This window comes from Micropterus dolomieu, linkage group LG18 (assembly GCF_021292245.1).
Source record: "Micropterus dolomieu isolate WLL.071019.BEF.003 ecotype Adirondacks linkage group LG18, ASM2129224v1, whole genome shotgun sequence".
Lineage (NCBI taxonomy): Eukaryota > Metazoa > Chordata > Actinopteri > Centrarchiformes > Centrarchidae > Micropterus > Micropterus dolomieu.
The window spans coordinates 14,829,911-14,854,966 of NC_060167.1; the positions used below are offsets into that span (position 1 = coordinate 14,829,911).

At 40.6% G+C, this 25,056-nt stretch overlaps 1 protein-coding gene across 3 annotated transcripts; it reads right to left on the bottom strand.

Moving 5' to 3' along the window:
- Positions 1 to 2,223: 2,223 nt before the first annotated feature.
- On the bottom strand, positions 2,224 to 23,747 carry LOC123987226 (ras-related protein Rap-1A-like). Of its 3 annotated transcripts, none has more exons than XM_046075921.1 (8): positions 23,616 to 23,747; positions 15,915 to 16,003; positions 14,914 to 14,982; positions 14,608 to 14,664; positions 13,800 to 13,940; positions 9,275 to 9,418; positions 8,753 to 8,889; positions 2,224 to 3,255 (listed from the first exon to the last, which is right to left on the bottom strand). In XM_046075921.1, exons 2-7 carry the CDS (start codon positions 15,969 to 15,971, stop codon positions 8,800 to 8,802), a joined length of 558 nt encoding a protein of 185 aa, XP_045931877.1. In that variant the 5' UTR covers positions 15,972 to 16,003; positions 23,616 to 23,747; the 3' UTR covers positions 2,224 to 3,255; positions 8,753 to 8,799. The 3 variants fall into 3 exon arrangements, with proteins under 3 accessions (XP_045931877.1, XP_045931878.1, XP_045931879.1); XM_046075922.1 differs by having other exon boundaries at positions 15,915 to 16,008; positions 23,616 to 23,669; XM_046075923.1 differs by lacking the exon at positions 23,616 to 23,747 and adding an exon at positions 23,403 to 23,516.
- Between the last annotated feature and the right edge of the window lie 1,309 nt (positions 23,748 to 25,056).

Consider the following 25,056-nt stretch of genomic DNA (forward strand, 5'->3'; position numbering starts at 1 on the left):
CTAAACTGCAAGCTTGAATCTGCAACAATGTCTCGGTCCTTTTTGTAACTCTGCTGTTACAGTTTAGTCCTTCCTCACCCAATCCATTTCTTTATGAGCCTTACTTTGTGCGTTGGGTATTGTCATGAGGGAGATGGGCGGGTTCCCCAAACTGTTGCCACAAAGCTGGAGGCACACTATTGCCTAATCCATTCATTTGGTGAAGCATTAACATTTCCCAAACTGTAAATGTCTAAATCACTAAAGCACAGAAAAGTACAGGCGTCCACTTGCTTTTGTCAAAACAGTGTAATTCGCTGTCAGAAAGGGAAAAATATTAAGCTTATTGTACCATGTTTATGTTAGTGATGATCACATTTTGTACGATCCAGAAAAAGAGCGCTTTGATTTGACTCAAGCCCACCTGGTACCAAACTTCCCACTTTTCCAAGGGGACCCGAAGAAAGCTGAAGAAACCTCAGGCCGGGGGAGTCTGGAGGATGACAGCAGGCATTATTTCACACAGAGGATAATGAATGCAGAAGTGTTTTGGTATTACTCCGCTTGTCAACCACTAAAGGGATTAAGGGCTCGATCAAGGCTGCAGTGTAGGTGATAAGAGTCAAAAACAAGAACAAGAAGTGAGTCACACACTCTAATCCCTTCTCCACCGTTCTCACCAGCAGACATTTAGCAGCCTCCTCTGCTTGACACGTCCCCCCTCTGAGACATAAGGAGCTTAGATGATGCAGCATTTTTTTTTCTCCTCCAGAATAAAAAAAGATGAAAAATAACTTGAAGAAGTGCTCGCGGTCATTGCCTGCCTTCTTATTTTGACTCCTGACAAAACACAAACTCTAACAGAATATAACACACAGAAGGGTTGATGTTACCAGATATACCTTGACATGATAGTAGATTGAATAATCGTTAGTTGCAACCCTACACCATTTACAATATATTAATATATTGTGATACACAGTTATATAATATATAGCATGACAGAGGATTTTATCCATATTGCCCATGTCTAACAGACAGTTCTGGCACCGATCAATGAATAATTAAGAAACATAACTTTTAAGGTGAGACTGTTAACTTTTAATGAACAGCAGCCACTCAAGCCACAAGAGACAATTTCAAGCTCATGTTACATGCTAAGTAATGTAGTGGTGGAAGTAATGAGCAGTCCGCAAACTGACTCAGTGGACAGCAGTATCTATCTATACGCTTGCTAACCTTTGCTACCATAAGTTGTTGGTCAAACCAGACCAAGACTGTAGCAGCAAGACCTCAGAGTGTATAAATGTGAAGAAGGGTGTGTTTTACGGTTTATGAACTTTTTATTTTTTGAGGAAGAATGTGGTCTTTCTTTCTTAAAAAGTTATATAGCCTTGCTTTAAGTCTCACTGTAGTCACGTCTGCATCTCCTGGTATAAAAACCTATGCAAGTAATTATGTAACAGTAGTTTAAGTAAGCATGTGTTTCAAACATGCAGTTTGAGCTGAAATCATATTCATCACTGGTCTCTGTTGTTTAGGTTACTATTCAAGGAAAACTTCTGTAATTTCATCAAACAAAAATCATTTTAATTTTATTCAATGCAGCCTTTAACCTTTCATCTATTATAATTTTTAAATCCCCCACACTTTTTTGCATCAGTGAGAGACGATTACAGAAAATCCTGTCTTTCAGGTGAGAAACTGGAATTAATCCAGGCTGCGGGGGCTCAGTGTACAAGGCACCAGAAACACCATGGGGTTTGCAGCCCACATACAATTCTTCCTTCTCCCCAATACTCACAGTGCTTTGGCATAAAGAATTATAATGAAAGATGCACTAATTTCATTATGACTGATTTTCCCATTAAGCCACATTACATAATTTACTGCTGGGGCTTTGAATCGGTACACAAACAGCTTGAACATTGTTCAGATACTGACACCTGGTGGTCAATAAAGGCAAGGCAAAACATTGTGTGATAAAAAGCATCAACCACTTAAATAGGCTAGCTCTATAATATAGACTGCCCTCTCTGTGCCATCTATTGATTGATAAACACACAACTTTCACTGTATAGAATCAATATTGCACTAAACAGAGCTTACAAAATGTACAAATGTCCCCATGCAATTCAGGCCAGTTTCCAACCCTTTAAAAACACCTTTTAAATTTCACTCCTCTCAAAGAAGTCAGATCCACTTTGGATAAAAGTTTAATTCACAAAAATACATTGACCAATATAATGAAAATGTACTAAAATGTACTTTAATAATCCATAAAAGCTGGAACATCATTGACAGAAAAACACAAGAAGCATTATTAGAGTTGGTTTAGTATAATATATTTCAGCTTCAAGAGACATAGAAATCAATCCTTATTTTTCCCCATATTTCTTCTATAAAAGACCCATTTTTTTCTGAAGCATTATTATGCAAAAAATGGCATTAGAATATATTATGGGAGCTATGAAATCCCAGTGACTGAGTATAAAATTAAGTCACATCAGAGAGAGATATTCGCAGAAGAGAAGTCCATGAACAACAGGGCGAACAAAGAAAAAAAAAAAAATAATAATAAAAATAATACATATTATAGACCTTGATCTATCATCACTGACATGACAGGCATGGAGAATAGGTGTATGGCTATAAAAAAATTCTCACTTTTCCACTTGAAAACATCTACACTTAATAACTGATGCATTTTTTTCATGCTCGTTTTTGAAGAATATTTATAATCATACAACTAAAGAGGTCAACTTCCATGTCTTTCAAATACGATATTGAAAAAAGATGAAAAATACTGTTCTAACTTTGTTTTCCTTCTTTAACGCTGTTATTTTCTTTTTGTTAAACTGTCAAAAAAACAAAACAACACAAGGGGCTGCTCTCTGGCCATGTAGGCGGCTCATGGACACTTTATACTTTCAGAGGCTTTCATCATCATCATCATCATCATAAGTTTGTGGTGTTTGTTGGTGCAGAAATGGAGACTGTCCGTTCAAGGTTCACACTGTAACTGAGACACAGAGGAAGGTCCTCGCAGGTGAGAGACTGGAGTCTTCTCTCTCTCTTACTGTCTTTCTTTCTCTCTCTTTTTAAATTCTCTCCGTCTCTCGTGTAGATCATCCTCATCTTTGATAGGAGCAGTTCAGTCAGCTGATTCACCGTTTATGGCTGATGGAGGGAGGGGTGGGGGTGTTTGTGGGGGGGTGGGGCTGTTGGAAGGCTGGCACGTTCCAATCAGGGCAACAGTTCTTCATTACAGCATTTCTGCAAGACAGCATGGTGGTTAGGTCCTCGTTTCACATCCTGACTACCCACCTGCAAGTTGTCAGTTCCCTCTAGTGGCCGGTCAGTGACATTACATTCTTAGAAGTAGGATTAAGTGCATAAATGATCCCAAACGTCCAGACTTCTCAGGGGGCTACACACCCTCCATATTTTTAATAACAACCATATAAAAAGCTAACGGTCTGTCCTAATACCCACACCACCTCTACAAGATTTGGGGGGGGGATTTACAACATGATGTATTCTGTGTATACGTATTAGTGAGATTGTTTCTTGCGCTCAATCACATCTACGAGTGCATCTCAAAGAAATGTGAATATCGTGGAAAAGTTACTTTTTCCCTGTAATTTTATTCAAAAAGTGAAACATTCCTATATTCTGGATTCTTTACACAAAGTGAAATATTTCAAGCCTTTATTTTTGTATTAATCTTGATGATTACTGGGTCAGAGAAGCTCATTTTTGTATTAGCTGAGCAGTGACATACAAGTGTCTCAGTGAGTCTGAAAGACAAATATAAATATGACAGACTAAACATATTCTAAATATGGTAACTTGCCTGTAAATGTTTTAAGGAAATGCTTCATTTTTAGTTCGACCCTCAAGTTCTCTAAAATGGTTAATATCCTTATTTAACTCATTTAAGATTAAGGGGGATGTATTAATATTGCCGACATAACTGTAGGGTCAATATAATATATAAAAGATTTTCCTCTTTCATGTTTATGTAGTTGATTTAATTGAATGCTAAGTCAAAGTTTAGGAGCAAAAGGAAGATCAAGGAAGCTGAACGGAGTGAACACTGCTTTGTTTTGGTCATAAGGCAGTCTGTTGAGCTCCTCCAGGGGGCTTAGACACTGTACAGGTGCAACGGTGGAAAATATCTGTCTAGCTCTTCTGTGGACCTCCACTTCCCCCACTTAAGTCAGTTCTCACGGTAGAGACTTCCTGCTCTGTGGCTTATGCAGTGTTTGTCAGATGCAAGCGTTCACAATCAAAACCAACTAAAGACAGTTGATGTTAGGTATTTATGTTTGTTTTAGAGGCACTTCTACATCAGCAAGTGCCAAATCGGATATTTCAGAGCTTTAGAAAAATTCATAATTACAACTTCAGCTTGATACACCTGCGCTCCTTTTAGCTTTGTAATTAAAACAAGGCTTGGGTGGTTGGACATTGAGAGCCACTGGGGGGCAGTTCTGCATTGTCTGATCAAATGCTTAATGGGCTCAGCTTTTTTTTACCAATAGCAAAGCCTGAGTGCAAAGCATAGACAGAATAGAAATAGAAGTGAGAACACACATAGCTCTGCAAATGCATGCCCAGCTGGCTTTTTGAGTTCGTCACTCATTTAAAGGGAATGCTACCATCCAACTTTTTCACAGCAGACATTTTGACTTGAGACAGTTACAATGCACAGGCGCTATTAATAAGATTAACTATGGCTGGATTCCATTTAGATGTTCCAAGTCCAGGGCCATGCTATTATGCATGCCAGCTCTCTGGCATGACTTACTGGGCCACTTAGATATAACGCAGCCATGATTAATGCAAATGGTTACATCTGTGTTTTTGCTGCTGTGACAACTCAAAGTATCGGCTTAAAAAAAAGACTATAAAGTTTGTTAGAGAGTTGAAACTCCCAGCTGGATTAACACCCAGGTTAACTTCTAGATTTCAAAACTCATTATCGGGTCTATAAAAGTCTGATCGTTAAGTCGCATATTGCTGCTGTAGGTGCCCAACAGAATCTGAATACATGCCTGTAAGGCCTGTCCAGATTTTTTCTGAAATACATAGTTTTTACTTAAATCTTTAAAAGACACACTATCTCTTTTTTTTTTAAAAAGGTTTTTACCCCCTGTAAATAGTATGTCCTACAACGTTTGGGTTTAAAAATGTGACCACAAATCGGAAAGAAAACCTTGCAAATACCAATAGTCGGCACCTTTAGAATCACTACTGAATCATATCAGGTATCAGCTCGATGCCTCTTCCTGTCCCAGTGAATACAGTGAGTGCTAAAATCAGAGCCCGGTGGCTCATGAGGTCAGCAAACTGGAAATGGCAATGTTGTACAAAGTGATGTCCCATTAACTCCCTCTCTGTCCTGTCTGAGGCTGGCACTGTAATACCCCCCCCCTCTTGCAGTGTATGAGCTTGTGTGTTGTAAGCAGTGGAACAGTGCAGCTGTAATCCCATTAGTGTTGGTTCATTGGGCTGGCCAGCGTGTGAAGGGGTGGGGGGGGGGGGCAGCAGACACCGCCCCGGGGCCTGCTGACAGAGGCCCAACTCTCACACACACTGGACCACTAACTGACCAACACAGATGGATTCAGACGAGGAACGCAGTGGGTGGTTTAGCAACCCTGATGTCTGGGCTGGGCACAATGGTACTGTCTGTCTCACTAATCCGGTGTTATTGTTAATATCACAGTTTTATTTCCCCCCTCCCCACAAGTTAAAATTGACTGAAGAAGGTAGATATAAAATCTCTGCTGTGCTTCACAGTGTGTTCCGTCAATACTGCCCACAATGTGTTAACACTGATAATAACACCCTCGAAGGGGCTGCACTCTGACCACAACTCTTGCAAACTGCGGAATATTCAGCTACACCCATTTTAATATCTAAACAAGGACGTCCTACTGTGACACCAGACATGCACTTTTTAATGTTACATCTGTCCACTTTTAATGGTTAGAGTTTAGACTTTAGTAACTTTCAGTGCTACTGAACTGTATATGGTTTTTATTCTTGCACATAATTAGTCTTAAGCAGAAGAGGTTCGTGCTTGATACGGTCAGCTCCCTACATGGACATTTTTAAATGAGAGATTATGGTTATTATGATTATGTGGATTGACAATGTGATGCCCAAGTGGTACTGAGAAATAAATGCATTGCTCCTTTTAAAGAAATGTTTTTGTCCACTCCAAAAAAGGGGTCAGCTACAGGAGAACACCTCTAATCATGGTAAAGAGTTTTGCTCTAGGACACTTCAGCACTAGTCTCACTGACCAAACACATTAGAGTTCAAACAGAAAGTTAAATAAATAAATAATTCAGGCAGCAGTTTTCAGAGGCTCCTGGATCAAACAAACAGATCAACTAAACACAAAAAGTGTGGAGGTCTTAGTCACAATATTTTGTATATATTTGTATGCAAGTGTACGGGAAAAAATCTGGTTTGGCCAGTAGTAGAACTGGCTTCAAAGCACGGAGCACTTCCTGGGGGCTTGGAGGAAATGCGATGCTAGCAACCTGACCAATCACAGTTCTTGCAGTCTGCGTTTCCGCGAAGTGTAGTTACATTGTTGGGGAGGTGCGCGTCAGGCTTTGGCATAGGCTACAGCGTACGATATGCAGCTACGCGAAGTTGGCCTTAAGTGTGTACATCCGAGTGCAACACCGTGGATGCCTTTGAAGAGATGCAGTCCGGCCTTTCTCCCTGCCTTTGAGAGTTGCCATGGAGAACAGCTGTAAAACACCCTTTGCATGGTCAAACAACATATCCTACAAATAAAGTATTTTCTTTATTCTAAGGTCTTTCACCTTCAAAGTTTGGAAACACTGAGGCTCAGTAATCTCCATGTGACGCTGGATACACATCATGAGATTTGCTCAACTGACTGAATGTAAAATCTTTCAAAGGAAATTTTCCACATCAGGGTGGAAACATTCTTACCGTGACTTTCTAAGATGGTGAGCGGTGGGTTAAATCTTATCAGGAGCTTAAAGTGACCTGCTGTGACCTACTGTGGGTTTTTGGGTCAGTGTGACCAGTAGCTAAAATCAGAAATGGGCAACATGACAATATATACTGTGAGAATAGATTTTGCTACACTGCTTGTGCCAAGGCCGCCATGCCTTTGCTATTTCTGGATGTCAAAGGTCATTACGGGCATTATTGCAAATCAATAAGCATGACTGCTGTATGGTAATGTTTTTAATTATAGGGACCTTGCACCAATGTGATGAAGTACTTTGATTAGTCAGGCATTTAAGATACTAAATTATCAAAAAAGAAGCTAGTTCTATATTTATTTATAAAGGGTTTATAATTAATTTTTCCATAAAATGTACCATCTCTCAATACACAATGGGATTCCAATATAACAGTAAATTGTGACAGGAGATACTGTCTTGACGCTACCAGTGCTTACAAAAAGGAAGCTCCAATGTACTGTCAGGCTGCAATCCAACAAGTAGTATGGATGAAGGTTAATTATTGCATCACATACAGTAAATAGCAGTAAAGGGTGATCTAAAAATAGCTTGTCTCTGTAGAAGGACTGACACTAATAAGCAGCCCGGTTTACTGAGTTACTGTGTTCAGACTTCCTCATAACAAGTTTCCGGCCAAACTGTTAAAAACGCTTTGAAAATTTTTGAAAAGAAGAAGCGATCCTGATTTTCCTGGGAAACAACCTGATGACCTGGATTTCCTCAGACATAACCAGCTGCTGCAGTCTGCTGAGCACCATATTTAAATCCCAGCAATCATGCAGTGACTCATTCATTCAAGAGCAATGAAGATGAAAAAAGAAAATGCTAATGAAAGCACTTCACACTGTTGAAGGCTGACTCAGGATGTGAACCACAGTATTACCACCTGACAATTGAGAAAGAGGGCAACAATATTAAAGATCAACACTGTTCCTGTACAGCTGGGTATTTCTCTATTCACTATTAAAATCAAGAAAAAGCAAAACAGTAGGGTCCTTTCAACCTCTCTTGGTAGCAACTGTAATTATTACAAGTGCCCCAGGAACAGCGTTTGACCATATCTTGGAAAAAGCAAAAATAAAAAGAAGCTAGAAAACGACTCCTTATGCATTAGAGTCAATGGAGCGCAGACATGAAAGTGTCGGACCCGAGTTAGAGAGAGTCTTATACTGCGCGGTGATTGGCCAGCTACGTATTCGGGCCGTGGCTTAGGGAAGGGTCAATTACTTTGCCATCGTTAAATACGTTAAACTGGAATAACTACACACAAAAAAAAATTAATTTTAAATTAAAAAAATATACTGGTTAATTTGGAATTAACTGACCCTGTTGTTCAAGGAAGTTTCCACAGAAAATGTATTTTCTCCCCACTTTTAGCATTTGTTGTACCCCTATCTGCCTGGATTGGGGGCTCCCTCTCTGCATTGCACCATCCAAGGTTTATCCAAGTTTCTTTATCTGCTCAGGTTCTTCTTAGAGAGTTCAAAAAGCAACAGTAACCACTGTTGACATGATGTAATATTTACAGATTCATTTGACTCGTCTTGGCTGCGGGCAAACACACACGTAATAGACTGTGATGAATGACAAACTACACCTGATGTAAGTAGCATCATCTAAGGTGACATAGAAAGCTTTTATAGAATAATAATTACCCTTACAGCCTACCTATGCATCTTGACATCATGAATGTGTGAGCTGCTGGGCCTTCATGATTAACACTGTTATGAAATTTTAGACCCACTCACCTGGCTCAGAGCTGCTGCAGGGGCTGGAGGAGGGGGGGGGGGGGTCTTTAAAGCAGGACACAGTTGGATTTCTTTTTTGCCTTCTTTTTTTCCACTGGCGTTTTCCTATTTATCTGTCTGACCAGGTCATAGAAGATCTAAGGAAGACACAACAAAAAAGATCAGTGGTTTAGCAGTAAAATCATCTCTCCTCTTTTAGACAAGGCAGTTCCTAACATACCGTGGCACTGTTAATCACCTGAAGCCTCATCACTAAATTGATTGATGCCCTTGTTTGCACACAGTAAGTTTAACAAGGGTGTAGCGCTGAGTAGAAGGTATAATCCAGCTGAACTCTTTACCACCTGTGTCTTCGATGAACCGTGCTGTTCCTTGTTAACATTACATAAGCTCCTACCACTAGAACGAGGCCAGCATTTAAAAAAAAATAAATAAATAAAAAAAATTGTGACTGGTCTTTGAGGGCTAGCTGTTTACAGCATGGTCAGGTGTCACCATTGGTTGGTTTCGGTGTATACTCACATCGAGGACATTGATCTTTGACTTAGCAGAGGACTCTAAAAAGGCACAGTGGTTCCACTGTCTGGCCAGGTTCTGGCCCTGCTCCTTCCCCACCACACGCTCATCCTCCAAGTCGCACTTGTTCCCCACCAGGATCATCGGCACCTGAGGACAAGCAAACTAAAGGTAAGTATGAATCCTTTGAGGCAGGTGTGTGATTGCGGTATAAAAACAAAAAGCAAAAGCAAGGAAAAGCAAAAAAATCTGAAGCAATGAAAAATGCTAATCAGACAAATGTGGGTAAAAATAAGAGTAAAAGAGGGAAGTTTGATGGTAGAAAAAGAGAATAAAGAAAAGTAGGAGGTTTAGAGCGGAAAGTGAAATAGGAGATAGTATTCAAGTAATGAGAACAATGTTAGTGGGACAGTGTGAGTTATGTCTGTTTTTAATACTAATGCCAATACATTACACAAGTTTCAGTAATTCCAAATCATACTTTTTAAATGAAACTTTGAACACATGAAAAATGTGTTTTTCTGTTAAATTTATCAGAAATGTTTAGATGCAGAGTGCATGTTTGTATTCACCCGTTTTAATGTGCATATTGAAGGTGTGCATTAAACAGAGTGGAAATGCCAGGAATTCCACATAAAGCGCAGGCATTGCAGACATTTGTAACGCTTGGCTGGGACGAAGAAGGTGGTATATCAAAGTGAATATAGAATTTAAACTGACGGAAACAGATTTCAATAAACCAATGGTGCAGTGCATGCTGAGCTTCTGTAGATAAAGACTCAAGTGGTATTTTGTTGCTATTCATGTTCATACGTCATGTCTCTGTATATATCTGCATATATGCAAAAAAATAATCTATAAGCAGGGGGGCTGTGATAAATGACCAATGAAATTATTCTTTGACTCTTACTTCCCTTGAAAGTTTAACAAATCTGACCCTATAGGGCCAGCCCTCCTCGGCACACCGGTGATATTAAAGTCTGTGGGGGTCCAGTGCTAAGGGTGGACATGGGACTGGGATGTGAAGGATGAAAGTACTAGCAGGAACATATATTTCTCAATGCATGCTGAACTCATGCGTCCTCAAGTAAAACAGTGGAGACAGGATTATTAACAGTCAAGTAGTCTACGCAATTCAATTTGAAGCCTGGATTGGTTTGTCACAAAGTCAATCCATAAAATCAATCAATCCCTGTGGGAAGGCAAAAAAAGTCATTTAGGTTACACAACAGTGACAAAAGAGATTAAAGAATCAATATGAACTTGCAATGAATGGAGTTTCTCTTGGTTTTCTTTCTTTCTTTAGAAGAGCCAATTCTTTTCCAAACAAAAGTGAGAACAGAACCACGGAGACGATGACCACTGACATGAAGTGCAGCTGGTTGTGGAATCTCCAAAATACCAAACACTTCTTCTTTTGTGCCCTGAGTCAGATGTTTTAACAACCAAGGTAAAAGAAAAAAAAAAAAAAAAATATATATATATATATATATATATATAAACCTCTGAGGAAGTGAGAATATTCTGGGCAAAACTTCAGACCCAACTGTCACAGTGGGGAGAGCCGGGGCGGTCGGGGTGTCGGGATGCGTCTCATCCTGCCTGCTGTTTCCTGACCGGCTATCTAGGGAGCATGCCGGCCCGGAGGAAGTCATGGCAGCCCCGCCCAGCCGGGATAACATCGCTTTCCTTCCTGAATGTTTTCGAACATTTCAGATGGATTCTATGCTCCGGCTGCTCTGTGGAATTACATGATAGTGCAAGACTGTGTGTGTGTGTGCGCGCTTACGTTCATGCGGCATGCAGTGTATTTTTGTTTTCATCACTATACCACCCTCCAAAAAACTGGATGACAATAAATAAGAAAAGGCTCAAGACTCAAGTTTAAGGAGGACTTCAGTATTTTTTTCTGTCTTTTGTTTAAGTTCACAGGATATTTGTGTTTGCAGTACAGCTTAGCAAGCAAGACACATAATCAACTAGTGGAAAATTCTGCATGTAGCACAACAGGCACCAATAATATATCAGCTGGGGAAATCCATTTGTGGTGGGCCTGTAACAAATAAATCATTGCATGGGAAATCCTGCCGGTCCACTGATCGCCCCCATTCGTGTCTTGTGAATCTGTAAAAACTGGATATTTGTGAGGAATATGGTAGTACCCTGACATGCACTAACTTGCTCAAAACCTCCTTTTCCCACCCACAAGTCTAGTGTTCAGATGTCGTTTTTGACAGCAGTTATGGCCACGCTCCTCCAGATGAATACTTCTGAAGGTGTAGGATTAATACACCATGGTCCTTTTTTCTTTGCGCTCTCTCTCTGAGCTGTGAGGCAGACGACAGGAAACTGCGATGTTTAGTTTAACCCCATGGAGGTTGCTAGCGATGTTTCATATCCAAACAAGCCCTCGGACTGGACTGCTGAACGACATTTCTCCCAAGGGGTCCTGGGAGAACCAGTGGTATGCCCTCCTAACACAAACTCAGAGCCAAACTGGGAGGAAAAGTATGGAGAGAGGGGTGGTAGGATGGAGGTATGCATGCAAAAATGTTTAGTGTCAGCAGCACATCAGGAAGCATTAGCCTACTTGAAGAATCCACGCAGCCCACAGAGAATCTGTTCAGACGCTGACGTTAACATGCTATAGACAGGTCCTGTCCCGCCCACAAGGCATGCTAGAGATTGGATTGTGGGGAACACACACACACAAGAGGGAGAATGGAGTAGCTTAAATGAATGGAGCCAGTCGTTTCGAATGGAGCAGTGAGTCACAAGCATGGAGTCAGGCATTAGTACCATCCGAGTCACACAAGCAGAGACAGAGATGGCCTGAAAAAGTCATAAGACCTCTCTTACATAAGAACTGTGGAAGGAAGGGAAGTGAGCTTTTAATAAACTGGTGACTGCTCACTTACTTTATTCTTTACTCCTAAGAACTTTTTTAAGGAGATGGAATTCGGCCCTACTGTGTTTAACGTACAGTCATAAAAAAGGCTTTTTAATTGAGCTTGGCAATATTAAGTGCGTCTGTCCATTTTGCAGGCCTTGCAGTAAATGGTGCGTGGAAGAGCTGAGAATGAGAACAGCTGTAGCAGCAACTACAATAGCTGTTTTATCTTTGCAATAGCTTGAAAGCTTTCTCTATAAGAAATCTGCCCTCATGGATGAAAAAAAGAAAAACACGTTAAGCATTTCCTTTGGTCATGCATTCCTGCAAGGGGCAAAGAAAGATAAACAGATGTCACGGCCATCACAGGTAAAAGCTTAAATCACCAGTGGACTGATAGCTGACAGAGTCGCCATAATAGCCAGATAAGCACAAATGTTAAGACTGGGGATATATTCAAAGGGAACGCAGTTAGAGAAGAGGGGACGTCGACTGTTTTCTTGCACGTTGAGGAGCCACTGATCCTGCCATCCATCTGTTAGCCTGAGGCTAACCTCAGTTCCCTAACCACGAAGGGTCTAATGAAGTACCACAGCCTCGCGATCCAGTGTGTTCTTGATGAGCTGCAGCTTTCCTTGCACATCATCTCTGCCAGACCACAAGCCAGGCCATAGAGAAGAGGAGGGAACTCAGCAACAGGCAATGAAAAAGCCATTCAAAACAAAAAGCAGAGGGATATACTGGCAGATGTAGAGGAAGGGGAGCAATAGAAAGATGGACAGAAAAAAAGACATGTGACAGTTCTGCGCCAGGCTGCAGAAGGGTTTTTTTAGATGGCTGACAGGAAACAGAGAGAGGGAAGGAAAGAGTGAGAGAGAGGGTTATGGTAACATTCATTCCCTCCAGAGATCACCAAAAAAGGGCATCTCAGATCCTGCTGACGCACTATCTGCCCCACCAGAGAGGGGATGGAGGGCTTACTCACTTAACCGCCTCACAATTTACCAGAGATACAGAAAACTGGACATGTGCTTCTAACAAACAGCAAACCGGAAAAAATAAGAGGACTTCCGATTTTCATTTGCACTGTTACAGATACAAGCTGAGCGGCAGACTTGGAGGGGGAAAACCACACTGTCTGCATGAAAAGCAAGACTCAGGCTTGAACATCCATTAGTGAGACAAAGTTGTGCTGTTGAAAGGACTATTAGCTAAGTGACTATGGACCTTGGTCCCTGTTAAACACATCTGAAGAAACCAAACCACAGGGACCTTCATGCTGCTAATATTACATAATGCCAGGCTGCATACACAAGTTTCACTAAGTGCTTTGTCAATGTTTTCACATTACAGACAACACAGAACTGACACCATATAACACAACCTGCATTAATTCGAGGTAATACAAATCTGTAATTTCTGGCATAAGATGCAGTGATTACAGTGTTGAATGGTATCCATAGCAACAGTGCAATCTGGTTCAATGTAGGCGGCTGAGAACACAGAAGTGGGGCGATTATAACTTATCTGCACAACTTTCCACTATGTGTGTTTCTACAACCCATTCAACCATGAAAATAAAATATTAAAACTAAATGAGAAAAAGTCCTGGAAGAATGTGTGTGCATACTGCATACTTACATCCTCGGTGTCCTTTACTCGTAGAATCTGTTCTCTCAGGTCCTGGAGGTCGTTGAATGTGGACTGTGCTGTGATGGAGTATACCAGGGCGAAGCCTTGGCCGTTCTTCATGTACAAGTCCCTCATTGCTGTGAACTGCTCCTACACAGCGGGGAAAATAAAGAAGGACAGGCCAAGAGCTCTGTCATATTTCATATATATATTTATTGTAAAGGTCCATTGCATATAACAGGAAATCACATTGACCTGTTCAGAGATTCAGTACATACAGTGGAATGCAAGATTTCTGTCACCTTTTTCCACAGCACACTTACACCATTGTGCAGTGTAGGTAGACTGAGCGCCCTGTGATTTTCCACTAGAAACAAGAATCAACACACATGTTGCTTGCACGCAAACATACATACAAGTACCAAATTAAACAGATTTAATTGGTGAACTTTGCTAGATGCAATGTTAAGGAATGAGGAAAATTATTAACTCATCCCTTAACAGGAACAGGAATGTCTGCACCAAATTTCACAGCAATCAATCCAATAGTCATTTAGACATTTCACTCAAAACCACAAATGTCAATCTTATGGTGGCCCTACAGGAAAAAGTCAAGGAATCAGCAAAATTGGTAGGTTTCATTCTCTGGGGGCCATATGTCTTTACAAAATTAAATCTTACTCCATCCAACAGTTGTTGAGATATTTGAGATGTGATAGTTGAGATACCTGACAAACACACACTGCAATCCAAATGTCAGCATTCAAAATAGCAATACAGGGCATTGACAGATTTCAGTGGTGAGGAGTTCACTTACTGTGCCTGCTGTGTCGAGAATTTCAAGCATACATTGCTGCCCATCTACCTCCACTTGCTGTAAGAGAGGAAGAAATGGCAAAAGACTCAGATAATGTCAAGTTTAATTTCAGGTCAATGTGTATATCATATTCCATATCAAAAATACATAAATAAAAAATAAATAAAACCCAACAACCCTAGAACAGGAGACAGATGGGGGGGGGAACAAGAGCACAATATCATGACGTGAACCTGCAGAGCAGCTGCTAGCAATCAGCTCATTCCAAACCAGCACTCTGCCTCTCCCCCCTCATGGGACACTCACCTTTCTGTATGAGTCTTCTATTGTCGGGTCATATTTTTCCACAAAGATTCCCTGTACAAACTGAACTGTCTGTAAAAGAAGCCACAGAGCAAGCAAACATTAGAACAATGCGACATCCTCCGGGTCACAAAAATAAAACATTCAGAATGGCAAATTTGGCCGAAGAGCAGCATCTCCCTGCTGTATTATCGCAACATCTCGGTAAGACGTTGCCAGTCACACCAGCGCGGAAGCAGACCAACCTCAGCTAAATCTTTAATTTTATAGATTCACGTGAAACATGCAAATAAAGAGTCTAAGCTAGGACTGGCCTACATTAAGCGCTGTGCTTAAAAGGTAGGTTTACATTAGGGGTAGACTGAGTTCATCTGATAATATCTTAAGATCTAAACACGTCAGCCTGCCAGTTTGAAGGATTAACCCGACTTCATCACCCGGTCGAAGTCAGCTAAGCAGGGCATAGATTTCACAGATATTTATGGCCTCCTTACAACCCTTTCATGACTAAATAAAATACATAAAAGTTTAAGATTTTGTGTCCGTTCTTAATCAAACCAATGAAAAAGAATTGGTTTCCACATCTACAACCAATGGCAAGTCTAGGATTGGCATGTCTAGTCAGACAAAAACACTCCTACACATGGATTACACTGACTAACAAGCCTGCAGCATACATTGGACATTTTGAAAGAACTCTTCTGTATAACACTGGGATGGAAGAACACGTGTGAGGAAACAAGGAAACACAAGCATGTTGCCTGTAATTAGTTAAATAAAGTAAGTTAAAAAAAATGAGGAAAAGGACTGATCTGTGCTCTTGTAGCTCACTCTGACAAAAAAAAAAAAAAAATGCAGTAGCTTCTTTTACAACATTGTTTTCTCCAAAAATGTTGAAGCAAAATTCATTCTTTGCCATATAAATGACAGTTTTCCCGCCAGTCCCACCCTGCAGAGGTGTTAGAGGTGGGGGGGGACAAAGGGGGTGAGGAGGGAATACTCACCAGAGCGGACTTGCCCACACCTCCAGAGCCTAACACCACTAGCTTGTATTCACGCATGGCGGGTTTGCTTCACCGGACAGCCCAACAATCTGCACTGGACAAACAGGGAAAAGCAAATTGGGACAAACAAAATGAGAAAAGGTGCAAAAATCATGAAATAAAAAAAAAAAAAAAAAAAAAAGGAAGCAGCACCAAGATTCAACTTGCTTTTCAAGCTAAACAGATGAATTTTCCCAGTCTGGTCTTTCCCACTCCAGAAGGGAAGGATTCTAGTCATTCCTGGAGGTTATGGACAAGAAGCCGCACAACAATAGAGGGAACACCCATAAGTGGAGCTGCTTCAGGGTGGAGGAGGCTAAGAGTATGTGACCCCTCTCTAACACAAACCAGCTGTGGTGTGTACTCGTGTTTAGGGGGGGGGGGGGGGGGGGGGGGGGTGATACATAGATCTGGCAAATATTCCTCCTAATGACACAATCAATCTGGCGTTCACACACCAAAACACACCCTGCTGTTATTTTTTCAGTCACTCACTTGTTCTTGGTATTGTAAAATAGCAATATAGTGTCGGTCTTTTCAGACTAATTACAGAAACCAGCTGAGGGAAGTGGAAACTGCGATGGGGAGGAAATTATGAAATCACTGGAATATCCCTTTAAGGGACAGGGAGGCTTCGAATCATTGGCACACAATGTGGCGTAAAGTCAGTTGGGTTAGCCAACTGGGTCACTACAAGTTGGGCTACAGAGACGGAGAGGCTGCTACACTGAGGTTTAGCTGAGGCTGGGTGATGCGGGGGATTTCTGATTTGTCGTCTACTTTCCAGCTTCATTTCAAATTATATTTTTTGGAAAACTTGATGTCCAGCAGTCCCAAATGATTGATTTGAATTACTAAACAATTCTGTCATGTAAAAGTCAAGCCTTTCCCAAAACTTTAAGAGGTTTTCAATTATTTATTTAGTTTAGGAGAATGTTCTCAACCCATAAAGAAACACTTAATCCTTGAATTTAGAGCTGCAAAGAAAATCTTAATTACTCAAGTTGTTAATTTAAAAAAATGAATAGGAAACAATTTTGATGATCTATGCATTTTTAAGTTGCGTAAGAAATAAAAGCCTGGTTCCAGTTTCTCGCATGTGAATAATATCTGGGTTTGTTAGTCTTCAATAACTGTAAACTGAATATCTTTGGGTTTTGGACTGTTGGCCAGACAAAACAAGACATTTGAGGAAGTTTTCAACATTCTGACATTTTATAGACCAGGTGATTAATGAAGCATATAATTATTAGACTAATGTATAATGAAAATAATCACTTGCAGCCCTACTTCACTTCATATGAAAAATTCCTTGTCACCAAATTTGAAAATACATTACTTTTTTACTGACATTTGTGTTGGGATCATTTTCCCCGTTAGTATAATTCTTTTCAGTATTCCCTCGATTTGGAGATACTGTTTTCACCTGTTGCTGCATTGAAAATAAAGATTAGCAGGTCAAAATAATGAAAAATGTTAATACTAAAATCACAGTGTCCACACAGGTAAGGTGGCGCCACATTTATCCAATTTATGATATTGAGCCAGACCGATTTATCGGTCGATATGAGCTAATTGCATTTAATCGGCATCTGCTGTTTATAACGGCAGATATATGACAATTAAAAAAAAAGAGTTAGATCCTTCACTCATGTTATGGGTGTTTCATAGTTTGCCCACCAGAGGGCGACCAGCTGCAGCTCCCCTGTAACAACACTGCCTCACCACCACAGAAGAAAACAAGACCGAAGTCTACCGGAGCTTACACGCAGCATTTAGAAACCAAACACGCAGAGGCCTGTGTGAGCAGTGAGTCGGTCTTTTCCTCACATTAATACCATGACTTAAATAATTATAATAAAAACAGACCCAATCACTTCTCTTCTCCTGAAAACATTCATGACTTGCTAACCCTCCTGTTTTTCACTGTCATCTCCCGGCTTCCTAGTAGCTCACAGCAGTTTAATGTTACGGTGTCTGGGTGTTGGAAGCTGCTGACAGATGAACTGTAGATTTATTCTGAAGCAGTGTGGCAGTTCTAGTGAACAGTCCATATTTGTCTCTAGTTCATCACTTCTAAATATTCTCTAAAATCACAAAACGTTACAGCAGCTAACGCTGCCCATTGCTAAATTAGCCACAAAGCTAAGGCCGTATTTATCAGTGGAGGAGCGCTAACGTCGTAATGAGCCATTAAACTATAGTTTCTGACCTATTCTAAATACGATTGCTCTAAAAGTTGCTCCCAGTATCATCAGCTTTACTCTGTTTACAGATGGCTGAAAAAGTTCATAGGAAATTTTTGAAACTGTAATCTATTTTATTAACATAATCCATTTAGGAAAAGGTTTTATAGCCCACATACATACCAGCTTTCAATATCGGCCTGTTCGAAGTGTAGTTTATACAGTAAAGGGGTCTACTATCCAAATCATTCTCTAAATCTAAATATCAGCTCATAAATTGGCTCTTTTTCACTTTAATATTGGCATCGGCCTCCAAAAACCCATATCGGTTGGGGCTCTATAATGATACAAGATGAAGGCTGTGCCCAAACTTTGAGGGAAAACTAGAGACAGTATGACAACAGGCTTCTTCAACTACATATACTGCCTGTGATTCAGAAGCCAGAGGATTCAACTTCTCGGTCATGGGTTGAAAAGTGCAGCTTGTTGGCATCAAAGCTGTGTTGAGAAAGTGGTTAAAGTTAAATTCAGGTCTCAGACAAGACAGCATAGCCTTGCTTGATAATCAACCCATTTTTTGCAAACCATCTAAAGAAGCTAATCGCCAGCCATTCTGGGAAACAGCTGATCCCCTCCTACACGGCTCTTTTTACAGCACACTCCATCAAAATACTCGGGGGGGGGGGGACAAAGGACCTCCAACTTCAATCGCAGTGACCATGTGGGATATGAAGCCCAGACTGTGAATAATTCATACTCACTAATCCTCTACACACAAAGAGAAGTTCTCCGTCCTACAATTAGGGAAGAGCCCTTTGGAGGGGAAAAGAAAAAGAACAGGGCTGCACGAGTGCTACGCAAACAGCTTCTGCTGCACCCTCGTGTAAATTCAAGTACAGAGTCAAGTGCATGCACAGTGTCACACATACGATGTCACACAAACAATGTCACACTTAACTTTTGGCTAGGCCTCACTTGTCAGCTATCCGCATGTCACGGTATTTGTATGGACACTGTGGACTGACTACAACAGAGGATTTCAGGAACCTGCTCTGTGACAGAGGCTGTTAGATGCGACTGCTTCAGAGGTCGTTATGGAGGACGTCTGCTCCTCTAAAAAGAGTGCAGACAAAATCTATCTTCTCCCTCCCACGCTTTACATCCTCAAAAGGGGAGCAAAATAACTAACCAGTTTGGTTTCCAATATATGTGTTAGGCCCCCTTTATACTGATTCACCTGCATCTTACAGGAAGTCAGTTAGCGATGTAATCATTTCATCTGATGTTTGAGGAGGCACTCTATCTTGTGAGAGGTTGTCTCCATATAAAATGCTGAAGGAAAATTTGTTTTCCACGGGATAAAAAAAAAAAAAGCTACAAGGGTATGCTGTTAACCCAAACTGAAAATTGAGTCTTCGTGTAGAAAGATAGTTGGCAGATGTAGCCAGTTATAAAAAAATAAGTGAAAGTAGGAATGCAAGTTGTGCAAAATCTGATTAGGAAGATATCATCTGCAGGGCAAACTAACTACATTTGTGTTTTTGCCTTTTTATTACATTTTAATATTCTTGAATACTTACAACAAATACTATGTTTACATGCCATTTTCAATGCATAATGAAAATATGTGTGCATTGTATGGCCTTTGTTTTTTCGGTTTTATGTTTATAAAGCCTATGTTATTATTGGGGATGAGAGTTTGGTTTATCATTACTGATATTGCCACATGTTAGGTACACTTTACATTTAGCAGACACTTGTCCAAAGCAAAGTGTGGTAACCACTTACTCAACTAAAAAGAGAACTAATATAATTTTTTATTATTATTATTATTATGTAATTGTGGTGCTTACCACAGCAAAATAATGGTCTAAACTCTGGTCCCTCTTCTCCAGATTCTTTAAATGCAAGAGTTTAAACCATTGCTCTCTAATTCAACAATTTCCTTCAGGATAAATAAAGTTCTAGCTTTATTTTAACAATATTGGCAGTGTAGATTAAGTTACTTCAAATTTAGTTGTTTTCCTATTAACCTTTACATAACCATGTCATACAATGGATGGAGATTGCTTGAAGAAGCTCAACTTTTGCCTATAAGTAAAAAGACAATCAAGTTAAAATGCATCACTAACAAAAAGGACAAGATTTTAAGTATGTCTGAGCTTGAGTAGGAGAGAAGAAGAACATTTCTCAGCTCAAGTGTGTTAATTCATGTTCTCGAGAACGGCAAAGTGGTTGTGCTTGACACCTGCCAAGATACAAATACCAGCCTCCCCAACTCAAGTGACCTTTCTGATCAAGGCTCAAACTAATTCTGCTTAATATTCAATTAGCGAACAACACTCGTCTCCTTTGAACTCCTTCCTTATTGAACTTTCCCCTCGTAAGTGACGCATTTTCTACAAAAGTCTAAACAACAATGAGGGACTTGACTGAAAATTATGCTCTTGCACGGATACCTTATCGACAAACGTTCACAGCAGGAACTACATCCAACTGCACTCCCAACAGCCTGCCTACACACTCACGACACACACACACACACGGCCATTTAAGGACATCTCCCTTTAAAACCAAAACCTCTCGCTCTTTCCACTGCCCTCAACTACACACTGTCATTCCCAACAAAACAAACACGCCGCTGCCGTTACTCTGCTCTCGTAGTAACCCCAGCAAATAAGGAGCGAGGGAAAGCCACATGCCACAGAAAACATGCTCCACCATGACATCACTGCATCACTCACCCTCTACGGCCAAAGGTATGTATCCATCTAAGGCTGGAAATTGGACGAGGTGGTGCTGCTAGCAAGAATATGCAGCGAATGTGTCTGCATAAACTACTCCACGACTCAAACTAGAGGATAGTGAAATTAGGGAGCAGGAGGCTTCACAGCTGAATTACAACATTCAGGATCCACACAATCCTGGTCTAGTGAGGCTTATCTGACAGCATTGAAGCCGTCACAGCGCCTGACTCAGCACAGCGGTATGATTGACAGCTGCACTGTAAATCTTCCACCAAGTGCGGATGTTGAAAACGCACACATCCGTTTGGTTAAGCTAGCAACATGATACCAACTCTTGTGCCATCTTCTTATTTGCTTGCTTGACAAGCACAAGGCAACTTGAGGTTTAGGGGTAGAAAAAAAAAACAAGAGACAGTTGTTCTGCTGTAGCGTTTTTTGAGGTTGATAAGCTCCTGGTTACTCATTACCCCCACCACAACCCCAGTTCACATCGCTTGTTCACACTGAGCTTAGCATAAGAAACCCAGAGACTTTGGGGGAATAACCCAGAAACTACTGACAGCAGAAAACCTGTCAAGGAGAGGGCTTAAGTAAAGAAAACACAGCGGTAACGCGTTATTTTACAGCCAACTTATTTCCTACCAATACCCTCCTTATGTCTTGAACATTTCCTGGAAAGTCGAACGTTATCTGGTACTAATTATACGGAAAAAGGTTCTGACACTGTTAAGTTTGTTGTGTTGAGTTTAAAAAGGAGCTGTTGAAATCAAGAGGAATTTCCTGCAAAGTACTGCTCCTTTTAAACATAAGTTGAAATGTTTTATGTCATTATTTCAATTTATTTTATTATTGGAAAGTTTATTCTTCATGTTAAACTGCATGATTCCCCATCAAACTGTACTTTTTTTTTTTTTATTATTATTTATGTTTAGCTGACCTGCTGTGCACCAACTAAAAGACTAGCTAGCTTAGCAGTTAATTGGGATTAATTAATTGTAAGTATACAGATTGAACCCTGTCTCTAATTTAACTTATAATTAGTGCCAAATTACATAGTTATTTCTAGGAAACAACGTAGGAAATTAGGTTTTTACAAGCCTGTAAAACAAACCCTTTCCACCACAGAGCTTAAACAAAGAAATGCTACATTTTCACAGCGCACACTACTGTAATGTTTAAGGGCTGATATTCGTGTGTGACAGATAACACTGCATTTAACTTCATTCAGGAAACCAACACTTATGAATAATTAGGGTGTTTCTGATTACAACCTTTCAGGTAACAGATTTTGAGCACAAGGCGTCAGACTTCCTGCACAGTCTTCTCTATCAAAATTACACCGAAAGAAAAATGTCTTAAAAGAACCAAAAGCTTCAGTTCTTGCATCTCTTTTTCAGGTTCACTACAACCTTGAATGCTCCCTGTGAGTCAGAACAAAACTGCAGCTGGGCACACAAAACTTTGCTGTGACAAAGATCTGTAACTGACAAATACCATCAGCGGTATGCATCTGTGTTGCTGGGGCCTTGACCTGTAACCACATCCTCTTTCCAGAGCGAATGAAGGCTTCATGCTGATAGGATGGAAACGGAGTAGCTACCTACTAAAATAGTCTCTTCCAGTCTCTGTTCCTGCTAGAGAGTCCAGACAGCAGGCTTGCTGAAAGAGAGGGGTTTTATAGCCAGTATCTCATCATCAAAACCTGGACTATGAGAAGATTCAAGGGAAGGGGCAGATTAACTCAGTTAGCGTCTTTGCAGAAATGTCTACTATAATTGGAAGCTGTAATTATGTATAATTAATAAAGTTGACCAGCTGTGTGTTTATAGTTCCAGCATGGAGTTCACACCTTTCCTGTTTCACAACACTCTCCCTGCGGCAGAAATAACCTGCAACAGCTCGGGCTCAGACAACAGAAAGTCATTTGAGCTTTTGGGTTATCTCACTGTGAATCTACCTAGTTTGCTTACGGCAGTAGCATATGTTTATCACTCCAGGTCATGCTAAATAGCTACAATCTGTGGCTGTAACCACAGAGCAGTAACTAACACCCCGTCGATGTCTTGGATTATTGCAAACCTTAGCTTCCGTAACATTAATCAAATTCTCTTCTAATCATAAACCCGCTTAGAGACAAATCCTTAAAACACCATAATCTTTAATCCAGTCAACCGAGAAAAGCAGCTGCCCATAAACAGTCTAGTTTCATACCAGCAACCACGCTAAGACCCGTTATCAAGCTTGTTAGCAAAATGCCGCTAACTAGCTAGCTTTAACTGCTTGCAAAGGGCCGCCGACACTTAACAACCGCTAGCTACGGCTTGTTAGCAAGCAAGCTAAGCTAGCCGACACATTCCTGCCCTTAGCGTAAAATCAAAACACAGCTAGGTTGTCAGAAACAAGCTGCAATAAAGCGCATCTCATAGCTCAAACGTTACCGGACGTGGCAGGTTTTTAAAACAACCCTCATTACGGTGTATTTGCTCGGGAAAGACACAGCCGATTGCTAACGTTACCTGCCCTTCCGCCTGGCCTTGACTGAAAATGGGAGTGCACACTCCGTTTTGTACTTGAGGACAATTATTTCCATTTATTCGACAAATGCAACACACGCCGTACACTCCGCTGTGTCTGCTTATTATCCCGCAAGTGTGGACGCGGCGTGCTGCCACGCAAAATACTCATTTGACCGCGTTTAGCGTGCAGTAAAGTTTGGCATTTCCACTCACCGTTTCTCGCTCGCTGTCTTTCGCCGCTCCGCAAGTGTCAGTTCGCTTCTGTGCGCAGCAGACGTCACTCCCGACTATTTCTCATTTTTCTTAAAAGGGCATGACACATCGGCCACTCGTCCCCCGTCATTTGCATGATAACGGGCTGCGGAGTAATAACGAGTGTCACTAGAAATACACACACACGCCTTGGTTTTATTAATTGTTTGTAATATATTCCACATCAGCTGCACTTTGCTTCCAGGATTTATATTTAAACATAACAAATTCTTGAAGGATGAGTTAACTTTCTGGTTCTGAAATCTGTCAGGGATTGCCAAAATGCAAAACAACTACCAACTCAATAAGAGCTCTTTTAAGTCTATTCTGGAGTAACTGAGGGTATTTCAAAGCAACTTTCTAGTCATTTTCAGGTTTCACACAATTAATAAAATAGTCATTAACAGAAAATGAATAGACTTTGATAATCAATTGTTAAACTTTTTGTTCAAGCAAAAATGCCAAACTTTGGTTAGCACACTGTGATATTTGGTTGGACAAAATTAGCAACCTAAATATGTTATATAAGTGCTGTGTCTTCATTAACTACTTTCAAGTCAATTTCAAGTCTCCACCTGAGGTCTCTGAATACCAACCATGTAAAGTGACAAACCTTTTGACCATTTTCCTTTCACAGCTGTTAAATGTTACATAGCTGAGACCAACTCCTGTCAATATATGGACCTGCTTAGAACTGAAACATCTGGTCGATTAATCAACTAGTCACTATCAATTGACAATTTAAGAGTGAAATTTGATCATCAGTTGATTGTTTAAGTTCTTTTTAGGTTAACTTGCCAAAAATTATTGGCTTCAGTTTTTCAAATGTGAATATTTGCTGGTCCTCTGAGCCTTTTATGACAGCATACGGAATATTTGGGGTTTTACAGTGGTGGTTTCACGAAACAGACACTTCAAATATGCCACATATGATATACCTTGATCGAAATAGTCAAAGTGTTCTGACATTTTATAGATAAAACTATGACTTGATTAACCGAGTGACCAAATTAAGTCTCAAATATCCAAGGTGTATGGTCTTCTGAAACTGTCTTAGTGCATTTATTTATTGTTCTGGATTTTTTTTTTCCTGGTCAAAACTTGGGGACTTGAATGATTCTGCACTCAAGTCCCAAGTCAAGTCTTTAGGAAGAGAGCTCTCTAGCTTCATCTTGTGATTTCTGCTCAACTGAAGCCTGAAGAGTGAATGATCCCTGACCCCACATATCAAACCGGTGACGTCAAAGTTGCATCAAGGTCCCTTGCCCATCGCCTTACTCATCCCGTGTCCTTCAGCTGTAACTACACACGGAGGGCTTCAAGCAGACAACAGGTGCGTGATGCACAGAATGAAGAATATGAGAGGGAAGTGCTCCCTAAAGTGGCTTTTGTAAACGCATCC

Bases quoted from the DNA above. Each gene is read 5' to 3' on its own strand.
- LOC123987226 (XM_046075921.1), bottom strand. From the start codon at position 15,971: ATGCGTGAATACAAGCTAGTGGTGTTAGGCTCTGGAGGTGTGGGCAAG. The intron at 13,941-14,607 runs GTAAGTGAACTC...CCCGCTGTGTAG, and splicing joins TTCTCGACACAGCAGGCACA to GAGCAGTTCACAGCAATGAG. The intron at 8,890-9,274 runs GTGAGTATACAC...TGTCTTCCTTAG, and splicing joins CAAAGATCAATGTCCTCGAT to ATCTTCTATGACCTGGTCAG.